Raw genomic sequence first — 17,347 nt, forward strand, 5'->3', positions numbered from 1 at the left:
TACACTTTTATTCCAAATTTAGTTGACATGGGCAGTCTACCAATCTCTCCCACAAATGTAGCACTGTTTCTATCTCTTCTCCCTCCCCCCCTAGTGAGATTACAGCCTATGCTACCTAGTGTGTGGTGCGATACCTGTTAGGGTCAGGAGAGCTGAGCTGCAGCAGTGTGGAGATCAGAACAGGCTTAGGTTCTTCTCATGGTGCTTAGCGCCTCTAGCAGTAGTGGGCTCCAGTATGTTCAGCGGTCAGCCCCTCTTTCCCCCTCAGCCCAAGGACTGATACTCAGACTGAGGTGTATTAGAACAGGATCTTTATTGGCTGGCACTCACTACAGTTCTTCATCACAGCGGTACATGGTCTCAGAGGTCCCATTCCTCTGGATGGTGCTTTTGCCCTGATAGTATAGGGCATCAGGCTGAATCTGATGTTCCCCCAGCTCAGAGGCAGAGCACGCTCATCCTGCCATAGGAGAGACTCACAGCTCTGTGCTTCCTCTCTCTTCAAGAGCTCAAGCAGGACTCTGACAAACTTGGTAACACCCTCCCAGGGGACTAAAGAAGGGGCGGGCTCATGGTCTATACCTATCCCCGATAGGCTTACACAGGCCATGAGTCACCACCTTACTTCTATGACTCACAAAGATGGGCATGAGGGGGGGGGGGGTCAAAAGCCCATAGATTTAACCTGTAACTGCTTGCAGCTAAGAGGACTTACATAAGAGATAACGGGGAAAGAAAGTTATAATGGGACATACAGTTGTGTGAAAAAGAAAGTACACCCTCTTTGAATTCTATGGTCTTATATATTAGGACATAATCATCTGTTTCTTAGCAGGTCTTAAAATTAGGTAAATACAACCTCAGATTTTCAGTAGCTGATTACATTGGAGCCATCTTTATGGTATACCACCACCTTTGGCTGTTGGGGTGGACTATTTTAATTTACTGTTCGATAGTATTTTAGTGTGCTGACTTTTTTTAGGCATCAAGGACAGTTTTTATAATATATATATATATATATATATATATATATATATATATAGTGTTCGACAAACCTATACATTTGCTCGCCCCGGGCGAGTGGATTTAACCCCCGGGCGAGTAAATATTGGCCCAAGCAGCATACGTTTGGTACTAGGTGGCGAGTAGATTTTTTTGTGTGGCGAGTAGATTTTTTTGGTGATTTGTCAACCACTGTAGTGTGTGTATATATATATATATATATATATATATACACAGTGTTCGACAATTATATACATTTACACGCCCGGGGCGTGTGGATTTAACCCTGGGCGAGTAAATATTGGCCCAAGCAGCACACGTGTTTTTTAAATTTCCTGCGCTCGCGCTGCTGTTTTTCCCGCGCTCGCGCTGGAGAAAAAAAAAAAAAAAAAGCCAGAGGCGGGTTCATGTTGTTGGGGGAGATTACCCCGCCTCCGGCTGTCTCAGCAACTTTCCCTCCTCAGCGCTTCCACTCCTCCCCCTTCCGGCAGCCAGCCCCTTCCATGCCTGTCTGCCTCAGGCCCCTGCAGAGCCATCTGTCGCCCCCCCCTCCCATCGGGCCAATCTCTCCCGGCCTCAGTGACCCCCCTCACCCCAATCTCTCCTGGCCTGCGTGACCCCCCCTCACCCCAATCTCTCCCGGCCTCCGTGACCCCCCCCCCTCACCCCAATCTCTCCCGGCCTCCGTGACCCCCCCCCCCGACACCCCAATCTCCCCCCCGACACCCCAAATCTCCCCACTCCCAATCTCACCTCCAACTCCGTGTCCCCGGCCTCCGGTGACCAGCCGCATCACTAGCCCCCCCCCCCCCCACTCCTCTCTCCCATGTGTCCGGATCCCTCACTGCCACCCGGTGACCCGCAGCGACAGCCGCCGAGGCCGAGGCCGACACCCGGCCTGCCGCTTCCTTGGCTGTCACAGAGACCGGAGACCACAGCGATCCACGGTGAGTAAGGGGGCGGGGGGGCGGGAGAGGAGTGTGCGTGTAGGGGGGAGAGAGTGTGTGTATATATATATATATATATATATATATATATATATATATATATATATATATATATGGGAGAATGTGTATGTGTGTATGTGTGTGACACCAGAGGTACCCCCTCCCCCCCCCCAATCAGTCACCTGCCCCGGTTAGTCAGTCACCCCTGCCCCCCTCTCTCTGGTCTCCCCCAGTCTCCTCTCTCTGGTCTCCCCCAGTCTCCCCTCCCCGTTCGTTCTCTCTCTCGCTCTCTCTCTCTCTCTCTCTCCTGTCCTATACTACACCAAAATAACTTATACTGCTTTCTTCCAGATCTGACTCAAGCTTCACACGGAAGACATCGGAATCCCCCCTAACCCAGAAGACAGGTAGGGAACACATCCCCTCCAACTTATAACATTGCGGGAATGAGGTACCTGGACATTGAGGGACTGCGGATCAGGTAAGATCCCAGGCGGGATTGCTGCTTTAGATTTTGTGAAGCGGGGATGTCCAGACACTGGTTAAGGGGTTCAGGAAACTAGTCATTCACCTGTGGCTTTTATTTCTAGATCCGACACAGACACACGTAACAAGGACTAATTGTAGTATAATGTAATAAATACATTTGTCAAAAACGAATGTTGTTCTGACTAGGAATTTATTAAATGTATTTTATTTATATATTTTATTTTAAAGCGGGGTTAGGGGCGGGACTAGGTGGCGAGTAGAGTTTTTGGTTGGGCGAGTAGATTTTTGGGTGATTTGTCGAACACTATATATATATATATATATATATATATATATATATATATATATATATATATATATATATATATATATATATAAAATGTTTATGCATATCACTACATAGAGCAACTTCTTCATACAACATAGAATACATTATTTACATATGACTACATAAACTAAGCAATCATTGGTTGCCGCGTTCTAGGAACCTAGGCTCCTTGCATGTTTGAATAGTATCAGGACTACCCTCTGGTGTAGTCACATCTACAGGGGTGTGGCGATCCAATAAAAAAAAGCATTAACACCCATGTGAGCAATTGTTTTGGAGTCAACCCACCTATGCATATGCGGTGTATACAATTTCAGCCTCTTGCCCCTCACATGCTATTTCTTTACTTTTCAGATCTATGGTTAAGAATTAGCAAAAAAAAAAAAAGTTTAAAATGTTGTAAAAATGTTTATGGTGCTATACAATCAACTGTTTTGACTTTGGTTTATTGCTTTTCCAGTAAGAGAGTATGTTCCTAAGGGAGATAAATCCTTTAATGAATAAACTCTACAAGATCAAATCCTGTGCCCTGTAGAAAATCCTGGTGGTGAACATTGCAGCTTTTGTCAGACCTGCTACATACCTGCTCAGTTAGAGGTTGTCATTGGATACAATGCACTGTAATAGCCAATATTAAAATAATAATTTTTTTGTTTCATGGAAAGTGATGGCCGTAAAGTTCACATTATTTTAGCAGGCTCAATGCAATATTTAGACTAATACACCAGCAGTCCATCCTGTCTGCTGTTTTATTTTTTATTTACCTGAAACAGGAGATCTTACAGAGCTGATCTGTGATCCCCAGACTGCAGGACCCTGAACGACAGAGCAGGTTTGTCCACTAAGCAAGAATATTTGGTTGTCAAACACAAAATGGACAGTGCCTGGTACACAACTGTGACTTTCTATTCTTGACCCCATGTCCATATTTGGTCAAGACCAGCACACACCCCCCCCCCCACCCCAAAAAAAGGAGACACCCTGGTTCTGGTATGTGGGGGGAGAGAAAGACATTGTTTTGCAACTTTGTTTGATGCGACCCCCTGCCTGCTCTACCCTCTCTTCCCCCACCTTTTCTCCAGCATCGGCATCATTTGACGTCTGGCAACGCATTGCCATTTGACTCTGCGTTGTCATGGCGACGTGTTGCCAGAAACCGTCAAAGAAGAAGTAAGAGACATACAGAGGCCTTGCGCGCTCCCCCTGCATTTTACTTAAATGTTGTGGGGAAGAGCGCATGCCCTCTGTAAGCGCTCAGGATCACAATTCTATTGTAGCCCCTGCTGGCTGACGCATCACTGTGTGCAGTGAGCCGGGGAGCAAGGCACCACTGGGGACAGCTAGGGAGGTGGTAAGGGGCTGGCGAGAGGCGCGCATGCCGCCGGCTGCAGCAGGTACCTAGCCCTACAAAGCTTATTAGTCTTTGAATTTTTTTTTTTTAACCTTTCTTTAAACAGAGCTCAGCAGGGCGCAACTCATTGCTCCGATAAAATGTACGTAACAGCACTAAATAGCTCTGTAAATATGCAACTTCTTAATTTTGTTGATCACCAACACAACATTAAGACTAACAAAGAGTTTACCACTTTTAAAACATCCATAGCAACATCCACTCCTAATAGGTGTAAAGTATTTGGGATGTATATTTGAGACAGAATTACTTTTTTTTTTTTTTTACACAAAAAGGAAAGATCAGCAGGATTGGAATTTTAGCAAAATATGAGAACACAGACAAAATGTTGAACTAAAAGCTTTGCCACACAATAAAATGTAAACTTAGATTGTCAACTTGAATTTTTATTTCACTGTAGTGCTGTGACAACAAATATCTGTACCAGAGCATACATTAACAGTATGATGCAAACTACATTACACCACTGTCATCATATTCAGCCTTGAACAGGAAACTAAAGGAGGCCAAAACAAACAATTTTCTAGGTTTTAATATTTTCTGCAAGTCTCACTTCCTGCGAGTTACACATCATGGTATAAATGAATTTATGAACTACTAAAATATCAGAAATGTTTAGGAACGGTCGCGTCAATGCTCCAGCATTTATGGTGTAACTGCTCATACAAGCTATTCACTTCAATATTAATCTTGTAATGATTAAATTCCACTGCAACTGCTAATTTCCTCAAGGAATACAATGAACCCTTTTCTGAAGACATTCATTGTCGGGAGCTGCACCAAAACCCACTATCTACATTAAGCACAGCATTCATATATGTATTGTGCAGGAATGTCACGCACGGTCTGAATGGCTAACCCATTGCTCACACAATGCCTAAGTACAGCTAATATAATAAATACTAGCTGCTTATATAATATATGGTGAAGATAACACTGCTATTGTAGATGTCCAAACAGGTTTTTCTAGTCGATTCAGGCTCTGCAAATTATCTGATTTTAATAAGATGTACCAGAAATGTAGTCAAGCGATTTACTCTGACTAACCCGGTAACCTCTTAAATGGTAATTTTCTTAAAATGATTAATAACTTTTCTAACATAGGACCTGAACCCATACTTTGTACACAATAATGCCAAGGGCATAAGCATCATTGTGGAACGAATGGAGCAATGATTTCTCCTGCTGAGGGCTGGATTAAAGCAAGAAATGTACAGCAAGCATCTTTAACGAACCTCAGTGTTTAAGATGATTTTTTCCCCCCCTGGGGAGGGGGAAAAAAAAAGAAAGTGAAAACTGGAGAAATTCTGAAGATATACATCATATGGGTGATAAAGGCAAAGGGTAAACTTAATTATTGTATTTTTCTTTTTACAGCAAAAGTGTCACTGCTGCATTAAAGAAGATCAAGTTAACAGAATCAAAATGACTCCAATAAACCAAACCGATTTGAAGTCTTAAATAGCAGATTTCATTGCAAATTAACAGCTCACGGGAACATGGCATAAGGGTGAAGGGATTAATCCACAAAAAAAAATATTGAAAATTATTCACATTGGCCCTGCTTTATCAAAATGACAAACAATTAGCAAACAGGAATAAGACCTAAAATACAAGTTTTAAAAGCCATTCTATAAAAAAAAACAAAAATGTCATGCAAGTACTGGCAGCAATAATGTAGCTGAATCAATTTTTTTGCAAGACCATATCATACATATATATATTAGCTTTTTTCTCTGTCACTAGCACAACTAAAAGCAAACGAACTGACAGAAAGCTGCCTTAATTACACCTATAATCACTTGAGACAAATGCCACAAGATTTGTAGAAACATTTACTTCTGAGCAATCGAATGGCAGCTCAGCCTGTGTTGTAATCCTTACAGAACAAATACATCCAACTGTATCAATTTGCAGAACCAAAAAAACAAAACAAAAACGCTGTCAAATATGAAGAGTTAGTGAAGGCCAATGCCATGTCTAGCACAAAAAATTAAAGTACAACTAATGAAAGACTTACGCTCCCTCTGCCATAATTCTTTAAATAAAATAAATTGCAAACACATAGCTAACTAAACCACAACTTAGAATGCAATGTGACCATTAGATAAAATGACATCACAGAGGTGAGTGAGTAGGCGTCAAGCTGTAGCCTCCTATTTATTTTTATTGTTACATAGTGTGTTGATCCCATCACTGCCAAAAGAGCGGACAATCATTGCAGCGCAATGTGTATAGCGCCTCGAGCACTGACGGGATAAAATCAGGTTAGCAATTTTTCTTTTCTTTGGGAGAGGGAAAAGATAAGAGCATCTTCTGCTAATGTAATCTAAAACAGCTATACAAATAGTTTTAACCTATTAAACAACTATGAATGAAAATGTATTTCTCAGGCAAGTACTGCACAGGCATTGTGTAGTTGCCAGAGTTTCTGCAATCCTTAGAGACTATCATAATCCTTTTTATCTTTCTTCCCTTCAGCTTCGAAGCTATCCACACCATCACTGTCACGTCTTCTCTTGCGGTTGCTGTGAATGTTGAAGCGCTGGTTCATCTGAGACAGTGGGTCCATGCCGAGCACTTTATGTATTTGACGGAACGCAAGAAGCCTCAATGCGAACTGATAAGGAGAAAAAGCAAAGTCAGATAACCATACAAACTGGAACTGTTCTATAAGTAGGCAAACCTAACAAAAGTAATACATGTTCACATAAAACAATTATAAGACTGGAAGATCTCCAATTTAAATTGGGGCCAAGGCAGCAGGTCTGCATCTTTAACAAGACATGAGGACACAATCATTACCTGTGCACTGGAAGTAACATCTTCCCGCTGCTGATCAGTCATTGTAGCCAGTGTGTCATAAGGATCTTTTTCACATGGGTCAAGTATGCCGGGACCCCCTGTGTAACAAAATAATGTTTAATAGCGCTAAAAACGTTTACATCCATTTCTTTATTAAATATAAAAAAGGAATACATAGCTTTTTATGCATAATTGGGTTTCTCACTTAATTACACTGGAATCATGGTTTCAAAATATTTTTAATGGGATGAGGGAGGAAGCGAGCAGGGCAGTCATCCCAGGCGTAGAGGGTTAGAGCAGGGGTGCGCAAACTATTTGAGCTGCGCCACTCTTGCCTGCTCCCCCCTATACTTCTTTTGTCTGGATCTTGTGATGTCATGTTGCTGCGGCAACCGGCGTCAGACCCCACGTTGCCATGCACACGGAGCTTCTGTAAGTGAAGTTGCAGAGGCCTCATGCGATCCCCCGGCATTTAATTTAAATGCCTTGGGGAAGAGCGCGGGGCCTCTGCAACCACCGCACTCCCTCCTCCCCCCAGAAAAATCACGCACCCCCTGGGTTAGAGGGAAGCAGATGTACATGTGGTCAGAAGAAAGCGGCGGAGGAGGGAGCATGATGTTGGGGTTAGTAGAGCATGAGAAGGGTGGCACAGGATGCGGTTGCAGAGGGGGACAGGATCCATAGCAACAAGAACAACTTCCAGTGTCTGCTGCCCAAGATGGAACCCCCTCCCTCCACAGGTAGGGGCATCCCGTAAGAGGGGGGGGGGGGAGAGAAGAGAATGAATGGGAGAAAGGAGGAGGTAGGCAGAATAGAGGGGAAGTGTGAGAATGATGGGGGGGGGGGGGGGGAGGGGGTAGAGGGGAAAACACAAGGGGATGATAGAGGGAAAAAAAAAAAAGTAGAAGGGGGCGGGGAGAGAAAAGCATACAAAAGATTTCAAAATGACATGATTTGGCTTGGTTCATCCCAGTCCTCCAGATGCAGCCATAAAAGCTGAGGTGGAAGGGGGAAGGACTTGTTTTTTTACACAAACTTTGGATGCCATTTACAAAACCAGTGTTCAATTCAGTTACATTCTACCAGCAAAAGCTTACTTTGGCCAACCCAATGTTTTCTAGAGGTTCAAAAAAACATCATAAAGACGGTCAGAACATTGTTGGAAGGTACAGTACAAGTAACCATCTCTTCTGACTACTAAAATATCAAAAGTAAAATGTACTTGCCCTTCAAGATTATGCCGGATGAAATGCACTCGAAAACTCTTCTCAAAGCATCACCTGGACTTTGGGGCCCTGAAGAGCTGCTTATTGCCTTCTCTACAAGTAACTCCATGGCCTAAGACAGCAGAAGTTAGTAAGCAAATTAGTTACACAACTTTTGTTTCCACTAAAGTATCACCGTGCAATGCACCCAACTCTGTGCACTGAAAGCTCCGAATATCGGATTTGCAGTTTAATGTAAATTTGCAAGTGGATGCAACTTTGAAGAACCCATTTTAATTCTGTAAATTCTTTACACCTTATAATCAGCTTGATATGACCACACTTCATCTTGCTCAATATCCCCATCACCTCTCCCTGTAGGATTTCCCACACTGCCGAGGATTAGATTTCAAAACATTCAATGTCCTGATCATGTAGATTAATTATGCAAAGCAAGAGGGGGAGTGGGGGGTGAGGGAAGTTATCCAAAGTGGAGATCTTTTTGTATAGAAAACCCCATCGGAGTTCAATTTAAATTAATTTACAGATTTATCTTTGGGAAATTACAGCTTTAATAGCATGATTAGGACATCGTGGGTCATATTTACTCAGTAGTATCATGCCATAATGATCATGGGTCACAAGTTATCATCAAGCACTGCCATTTGTCACAACTGAGAACTGTATAACTTAGGGCACAAATCCTTAATTAATAAGACTCTGAATCAAGTACAAAGTATGCGGTCGAATCCCAAAGCTGACAAAGAACCGTCTGGCTTCCTACTGAGACATTGCTGTTTGATGTGACCTACACTGACAAAATTGCACCACTAAATACAGTCTGAGAAAAGTATGGATTTTTTTTGTTTTAGATTTAGTTGTGTTACCTGGGATTTGTTTATATCCTATACTACATACTTTAATTTACATTTGCAATGCATTTTTCATTGCAGATATACAACAAAGTTGAAAAACCTATTTTCATGTTTTATATAACACTTAAAAGCTATACGCACCCAACTGGGAAAGTCTGACCACGTAGGCACCCGCTGGCATAGGTCACGTAGAATGCGGATAATAATGACACAGGACTGCAGTCCATTAGCTCTAGCCTTGTGTGCAATAACAAAACACAAAATTACTTACATCAACCTAAGTACACAGAGGCTAAAATACCACTCTAATGTAAGCTCAATGAGCTCCCATTTACAGTGGTATTTTACATGTGTCAATACTTAAAATGGAGTCAAAGTGCATAAATTAAGCAAGATTTATGCTTTATATCCTGTAAACTGACTTGGAAGCCTTGCAGAAAAACAAAAACAGTTTTATTACATTTACATTAGAAAATAACAAATATCTAAAAAGAAAAAAAAATAATAATAAATCAAAGCGTTGGTAGGGACTGAAAGGCTGCTTGAATCGGTTTGGTTTTCATACTGTGCCTTTGCCAGAGTGCAAAGTCACCATACCAAACAGTTTCTTTGTACCTTTCACTTCCTATACTTAAGTGAGTTTCAATAAATTTTAAAGCTAAACATGAAGCAGTTAACATGTATCCCATCTGTTAAGCAAAAATACTATGCAGCCTTATGGAATATTACAGATTCACAACACAGTGTATGATGGGGACACTGAAAAATGAGTCAGCCTTTATAGTTAATGACTACTCAATGACCAGAAAAAAAAAATTGAAATTAAAATGATGCAAAAAACAAACAAAAGAGAGACCTCAAATGTCAAATTGGCAAGAACAGCATAATGCAAATTGTAAACATTAAAAAATTCTGGCCACATGTTTCTGGTCATTTCAATTTAAAAGAAACATTACCACGGACAAGCGTGTTTTATATGCAACAAATTAAACATTCATAGTGCTAATCTCTCATAAGGCTACAAGAAGAAAGTAAAATGATGTTGCGAACCTGGAACCACTTAGCGTGGCGTAGAGCAGCCAGAGCGTCAAGGCATTTTTGCCTGTCCAAGACGTCCGGTGGGTCTTTCACCATACCCGAGGTTACATCTAAAATGAATTGAATTGGCAAAATGCAGTGAGGAACGGGTGTTTGACCAGGTGAGCAAGACACTTCCTTTATGTAGCTTCAGTGTCACACAAGCCATTTAAAAAGGTTCAATTAACACAAACTTCGCTTTGACCAATGCACCCTGAAGTTGAAATATGAGCCAGAGATTAGTTATATCAGCAAAAATAGGCTGAAATATGCATATATATATTGCTTATTGATCTCCTTCCGAGCTGAAAGGGCCTGAAACATGGTGTGCTGCATGCCTATCCAGCAAAGACTGAAACAGTGGCAGGTTGCATTTAGCAGGTTGGTAGAACATCAAAAGGAGTTTTCTGTGAGGAATTATTGGAAAAATTGAATGCTGAAGGAAGGATGGTTGGCCACAATGCACCAGCACAAAGAACACAAGACAGAAAGGATGCAGAAATCCACTATAGTGAAGTATGATATAACAAGTTTAAAGTCTTAAGTGATATCATTTTCAATAATGTGTCAATATTGACTTCTTTACTCAGTTGCAATATTCAATTAAATATTCACCAAACCAGTAACAATCAGGACTAGCCTGCACTCAGTCACACGTACTATATGCAATATGAGAATCAGAGCTCTTCAGGGGTTTAGACACTTTGTGGAATGACCGTATCTTTAACAAACATGTCATTTCAATAAAAGGGCATTATTATGGTTGGGCAATAACTTTTTTTGTGATATTAATTACGACAAATGTTCAAAAGGAAAAAAAACATTTATTTTTACATAATTATTTTCCCCTTTCCCCCAATAAATGTTAAAAATAAGTAATTCTGGAGGTATTTAAGGAAAGGGATTAAGGAGGAGTTGGTCAACACAGGGCAAAGGGATCCTCTGTCGATAGAGCTGCACTTCTGTTTACATTGGTAGCTCTGCCTTTTTGTAACTGTGGTATGTTAATCTGCACATCATTTCCTGTCCCTATAACATCAATGACTCATGGCTCACAGATAGCATTGATTTATCGTCATTTTCTATTATCGCGACATTACTATCATATCGGTATATTGCCCAACTCTATACCACAATTCACAGAATCTCCCAATACCAATAAAACAACTTCAATTTTGGTGTGGATTTTTGCATCCATTTTATATTTCTTTGGATTAACCCCTTAAAGAGAACAATTCAAGAACGCTTTAGGAACAAGCTATACTGATGAAAACCTAGTGTAACCAGATTGAAAAAGTAACTATTTCTAAAATGCCCTTGAAATAAGGGGTTAATCTTCAGTGGAAAGAATGCTCTGTCCACACTATTTCTTGCATGAAGTTGACAATTCCACTAGTTTCTAGTAAAGTCCTCATAGACCCTTTACTGTACAACTGTAGTCAGCCATCACAGAAAATAGCGTGAACGTTGCTTAAATTTGAAAGAGGAAATGAAAAGAAAAGCAGATGCCTGGACTATGCAACCAAATCCCGTCCTAACAAAGCATGACTGGTGTGACACTGAGCTAGAAAAAAAAAAACCTTGGTCAAAAATCCTTCCGACGTCTTGGCAACAATTCCTGGCAGGATTGAACTCTGCTAGAAGGCTTTAGAAGTTGATAAGCTCAGGGTGGGGGAAAAAACACACAATTGCTGGTGGATTCAGCAGCAAGGGTTAAAACAGTTTGAATATTGATTCAAAGTTAATTATATAGCAGGTGTTTAACTGTTAAACGCACAAGCCTAGCAAGAAAATATACAATGCGATTAACCGTTCCATTGCAAAAAAAATATATATATATACTTTTTTTGTTTAAAACACTTTTAGCCTAAAATAGGACCACAACACCTTGGCGCAAATGCATGCAGAATTTTTTTTCCTTAGCTGTGCTACATTTCTCCATACAAAGCCTTCCTGAGAATGCGACAGACACAGAGCCTTATGAAACCTCAGCGCAAGGAGTACACTTATTTTGTGCTGAATCTAATAAGCAATGGGTTACGTGAACGCGTTAGGAATTAGGTTATGTATTCTAGAGAATATCTTGCAAGCGGCGTCTCACATTTTAAAACTTGCAACTCCAATGCGAATGACTATGGGCAGTGTTTCAGTACATCATATCTCCGTGTCTTTCAGTAGCATTTACAGAATCTCCCAGGAAAGTGGCAACTACCAAAAGTGTAACTCGGTCCAGCTCCGTATAACCAGATCCAGACTGGGTCAGACAAACGACGGTTTTGTTTCCTTTATGACTAGCAAGCATACAAAAATACATAAATCTACACAGTCGTTAACAGCCATACCGTTCTACATATTGTAGGATTAGAGGTCTAAAGTGCAATAAGAAATACCAACAGTGGGATAATTAGCCTAGCACTACAACTCATGTAATTATAGATGTGATTATGCTTGCAAATGTTCAACTATATTACATAAGCAATATCACAGGATAATGCAGATACGTCGGAGGAGCTGATCACTTATGGTTCATGTTTATGGCAGATGGCAACTAGCCCATTCCTCAAAAAGCAGTTGCCTTCAGTTGCAGACAAGCTATGGACAAACATGAACGAAAGGAAACAAAGGTCATTTCATCTGACCCATAGAGCAACAGAACCAACATAATGCAGACAGTGACCATGCGGCTGCTGGCTTCAAAGCTAGTGGAAGTCTGAGAGGGAACAGAACAGGCCTGAGCAACAATGCTGGCAGCACATTTCATTTTAAAGATGCAAAAGGTTTTCAAATGTGTAGATCTTACTGCAATATATGAATAGAATTAAATTGTTATTTAGTACTATTAGGTCTGCTTCTGACTGGGTAAGGCATGCAACTGATGCGCATAGCTAGGTCTGTATTAAAGACATAACGAGACCAACCGGGAAGCAAACTGCTAAAATCTGCAAAAAGAAAATCTGTACAATCCAATGTATTTTCATTATATCTATTAAAAATATTATCCCTGGAGACGCAATGTTGTAACTTAACTGTGCACCATAATGCACTCGTTTTAAATAAAACACAAGGGCCATCAAGTCATTACACCATGTTCAAAACGGCAATAACTTGCTAAAATAAAGTAATCCACTTTAAAAAACAAAAACAACCTGCTCAAACAGAAGGTCTGCTCATTACATTGAAAGTAACAGCAGCTGCCTGTTTGCATCTCACATGAATGTCTGTGCCAGCATGTTATGTTCCAGGGTAGAATGTCATCTCAAATAGAAAAATACAATAAAGACAAGACAGTTGTTATAGAAGTAACATTGTTAAATGTATTCCAACCTCCGTCCCTTGTGTTTTCTTCTCTTATAACTGGAGAGGTCAGTGTTATTGTAACTTGCATTTTAGGCTCCACACAAGAACACAAAACAATGGCTGCTTCCTGGACAGAGCAGTTCACTTCATACTTCTCAGGGCTTACAGCCTATAAAGACAAAAACACAGGGGAAACAGCCCATCATATAGATCAATATTTACAGCCAAATGACGCGTCACCGACATTCATTTTGTGCAAACCACATCCTGGGACATATTACAAATAAAATAGAAGCAATAGTTAGATGTGATTCATTCTGCTTACTGTAAGTTGTTTGGGCAGGTTTTCAGCAATACGGGTTAGCAAGGCTATTGTAGGTTTCTCGGCACAGAGTAGTACCAGGCTGACGTTTCTATCGCCACGCAAAAGTAATCCTTTAGCCAGTACGCCAACACGCAAGACGCCTTTCAGCGCTCTATAGAGAAGAAACAGATTATTTATCCTACTCCTGTTTTGGTGTCGTACACATGCTTTGCGATGCAACCAACTATACGATATTTTTAACAAGACAGACAAACAGGACAAGGATTTATTTGTAATCCAACATCATCTGTACCAACTGGTACAGGAAAGAAGCGCATTTTATGCAGATTTAACATCTATACAGGTAAAAAAAAAAAGTATGGAGCATAATAAGAGATTGGGGAAATAACAAAATTAAAGCAATTGGTGACAAAGAGGACCAATGTAAGAAGACAAAATAATGCATATAAACAAATGATAAATTACATAATACTAATAGCAAAGATCTTTTATGTTGCCATAAATGCACTCCCATCTGGAATGATTTTCTGTAATGACTAAAATATGTATATTTAGAAAATGTCGACTAGCCTTTTAGCGCGCACAAATCGCATATTTTCTACAGCAATTCTTTCACATGTACCCTGTAGCAGTATGTAAAGATCTTCTGGTAACATTTTGACCACTTCCATCATTTGGACTCGGATTTTAATAACGGAAAGCTGCCGGATCCAACACTCCATTAGCAAATCTTAAACTAAAAATCTGGATAGTGGTTTAAATTCTTCAACCTCACACGGGTTAGATGTGATTCAGTGCCAGAAGGGCTACAAATTTTGCAGTGCAAAGTGTTGCGGGTGCTTGCTGCATCAAAGCGTTTACCTATGATGAAGCGGTCATGAACCTCCGCCTCGCAAATCTTAAAATCCACTGTACATTCCTGCACAAAACGTAATCTATAAACCAAAACAACGTAACGAGACAGTTTCAGTAGTTCCTTTTCCCACATTCATACAATACTCTCAGAATGTAGCGCTCCTCTGCTGCTTTAAATCAGTATGCAGTCAGGTGCATCACTGTCGCTCATCTGAATACTTTATTAAAGGCTTTTAATGCAGCCTTGCTAAGTGGCCTAACATTAATCTTTGAGGAGATCGTGGTGTAGCCCCCAAGTGTGTTGTCAATAAAGCTTTTTGTATCATCCGGGACCTGTTTGGACTTCTGTCATGCGCAGTAGCGCCTTCTTCACACATCCACCATTCGCATCCATTGAGGGCAGCACGCGGACACTGGAAGAGAGGCGTCAGCAGGACCCAGACCGGAGTGGAGAACTAAGGTAAGAGATTTATTTATTTTTTACCTCTCCACACACTCCGGTCACCCTAGGGTCTTTTATATGCTCCCTCACACCCAGAGACATGGCGGATTGACACCTTCGGTGCCTACTGTTAGGCTGAAGCGCAGGACAGCATTTTTTCTATTTAACATTAATCTTAACTCATGATCCTAAAAATACCTTTCTTTAGTGGGTTCTTTCTTCTCATCACTCTCCGTGATCTTACTCTTGTCTTGTTCAGCCATGGAATCAGACACAAGTTTAAGAGCTCGCTCTGTGAGAGAAACTATTTTTTGGACTGCCTGGAGTTCATCCTCTGTTGGATAGATTGCGGCGTGTTTAGTCATCACATAGCGGTCATCAGACGAGTCTGGTCTGCGTAAAGCCTGGAGAGAGAGAAAAACAAATATGCCAAGTCCAACATATATTGGCTTAAGATATGACCTCATAACCTGGGTGGCCCTGAAAGAAACTTTAAAAACATCAGTGAGACAATCATGGCTTCCTAGTCCATTTTGTTGTATTTCCTTTACAAACGCTCTTGCTGGTGGGCTTACATGGCGTGCTACATGTCTTGGGATCACAATTTACAGGGCTTTAATAATGTTTCCAGCCATTCCTTTGCCAACATACTATTCTCACTGTTGCGTAAACTCACTGCTGGTCCTTGAGATTGGGGTGGCATTCCTGGTCTAACTCCCAGCAAGCCAGGAGGCCCGTGGGGGTACCCTCCCTCTGGTACTCGCCGACGGTCATCCCAGTGATGGTCCTCTTCCATCCGCCTCCAGTACATGTCTTCTTCATAGCGTCTGCAAAAATAAATAAATCACACATTTAATGTAAATTAGTGAAATATTTCATAAGTGATGCCTCAACAAATCTACAATATGAACTCCAAAATAACTACATTTTACAAAACATTGGACATTTCACTTCAGATGTTTATGAGCTTTAATGATAAAAGAAACGGGCTCAGAAACCCATAACTCTGCTATGTAGGTTTAACAGTTTTTTTTTTTAAATCTTTTTCCAATAAATCAAACAAAGATCCACCTCAAGCCATCAGCATGAGGAAGAGAAGTATAAGAAATGCTCTGAGTGCCACATTACCTCATTTCCATTCTCCATCGCTCCTCCTCCTCACGTCTTCGCCAATATTCCTCTTTCTGCATCTGCTTCCGCATCTTCTCCTCCTGGATCTTTCTTGCTCTGATGCTTGGCTTTACTTCCACTTGTAAATCTGGATTCACCTTTTTCTATTTCAGACAAAAGTAAATGTGCACAATGGACTTTTATGCCACGCTTTTTATTTCTAGTTAATATCTCTACATTAAAAAGACGAGGTTACCAATACTAGCTAAGGGGCTGTATTGGCTTCTTACATTTAATCTCTGTGAGCAACCACAGATGAAGCAGGTTAACCAATCATTTTTCTAATCAGACAGACATGCTCTTATATAGTGGCCCACCAGGGGTACTGTTACAATATGCAACCACAGGAGGAAGTGCTTAGCTTAAATAACATTTAAAAGCTGAAATAGTGAAACCTATGATCTTCATTACAGAATTGAAGCAGGGGATCTTCGGAGCTGAACTGTTATTTTCAGCTCCGGTGACCCCCTGCTTCCAGAGATACTAAACTCAGTAGGGAGTGCTGGTATCTCTGCAAATCAGAAAAAAAGGTGTGCCTAACAATGGCAGCGTTTAAAAATACCGCGTGCCAATAGGAAGCAGTGATGTCACCCGACACGGCTTCCTATTGGCCCGAATAACCGGGACATTTAAACTAAAAAAGTAATACCTCACCCCAGGGAGGCAAGTATCTCTGGAAGCAGGGTGTCCCCAGAGCAGAAATCAACAGTTCAGCTCCGAAGACCCCGTTTCAATCCTGTAATAAAAAAATGTAACCCGTACTGATTCTTTAAAATGTACACATACATAAAAAAGGGTGTGTTATAATCAGACAACTATTGCAAACTTGCACAAAGTATCTAAATAGAGGCACCTGAATAAAATAAGCCTGTAACATACTTGACAGTTGAAATTTCAGTACTATGAATTAGAATTATTCCTGCTCATCTATATGTATTTTCTTTATGGCGCCAACCATGCAAAAAACGTGCATTACAGAATTAGCTTTGAGATGTTAACATAGTGGACACTAGATAACCACAGTAAATCACTAACCTCCAAGATCTCACAACAAACCCCATAGTTTTACTTTTCAGCATGCATCTGACCATTTGTGTGATGTCCTATCGTTACATTTGT

General features: G+C 40.9%; 1 protein-coding gene across 6 annotated transcripts in view; it reads right to left on the reverse strand.

Annotated features, from left to right (window-relative positions):
• Positions 1-4,542: 4,542 nt before the first annotated feature.
• Positions 4,543-17,347, reverse strand: part of ZFR (zinc finger RNA binding protein) — a 38,741-nt gene continuing 25,936 nt past the window's right edge. For 5 of the 6 annotated variants that reach the window (XM_075587605.1, XM_075587620.1, XM_075587588.1 and 2 more), the window contains exons 12-21: positions 16,187-16,332; positions 15,735-15,885; positions 15,257-15,462; positions 13,762-13,912; positions 13,464-13,605; positions 10,113-10,210; positions 9,204-9,299; positions 8,209-8,320; positions 6,983-7,080; positions 4,543-6,797 (exon numbers count right to left, since the gene is read on the reverse strand). In XM_075587605.1, coding sequence (XP_075443720.1) covers positions 6,618-6,797; positions 6,983-7,080; positions 8,209-8,320; positions 9,204-9,299; positions 10,113-10,210; positions 13,464-13,605; positions 13,762-13,912; positions 15,257-15,462; positions 15,735-15,885; positions 16,187-16,332 — 1,380 coding nt within the window. In that variant the 3' untranslated portion in view covers positions 4,543-6,617. Of the gene's footprint in view, positions 6,798-6,982; positions 7,081-8,208; positions 8,321-9,203; positions 9,300-10,112; positions 10,211-13,463; positions 13,606-13,761; positions 13,913-15,256; positions 15,463-15,734; positions 15,886-16,186; positions 16,333-17,347 lie in introns of those variants that run through there. The other variant, XM_075587630.1, reaches the window with a different exon arrangement.

Source organism: Ascaphus truei, chromosome 1 (assembly GCF_040206685.1).
Source record: "Ascaphus truei isolate aAscTru1 chromosome 1, aAscTru1.hap1, whole genome shotgun sequence".
Taxonomy (NCBI): domain Eukaryota; kingdom Metazoa; phylum Chordata; class Amphibia; order Anura; family Ascaphidae; genus Ascaphus; species Ascaphus truei.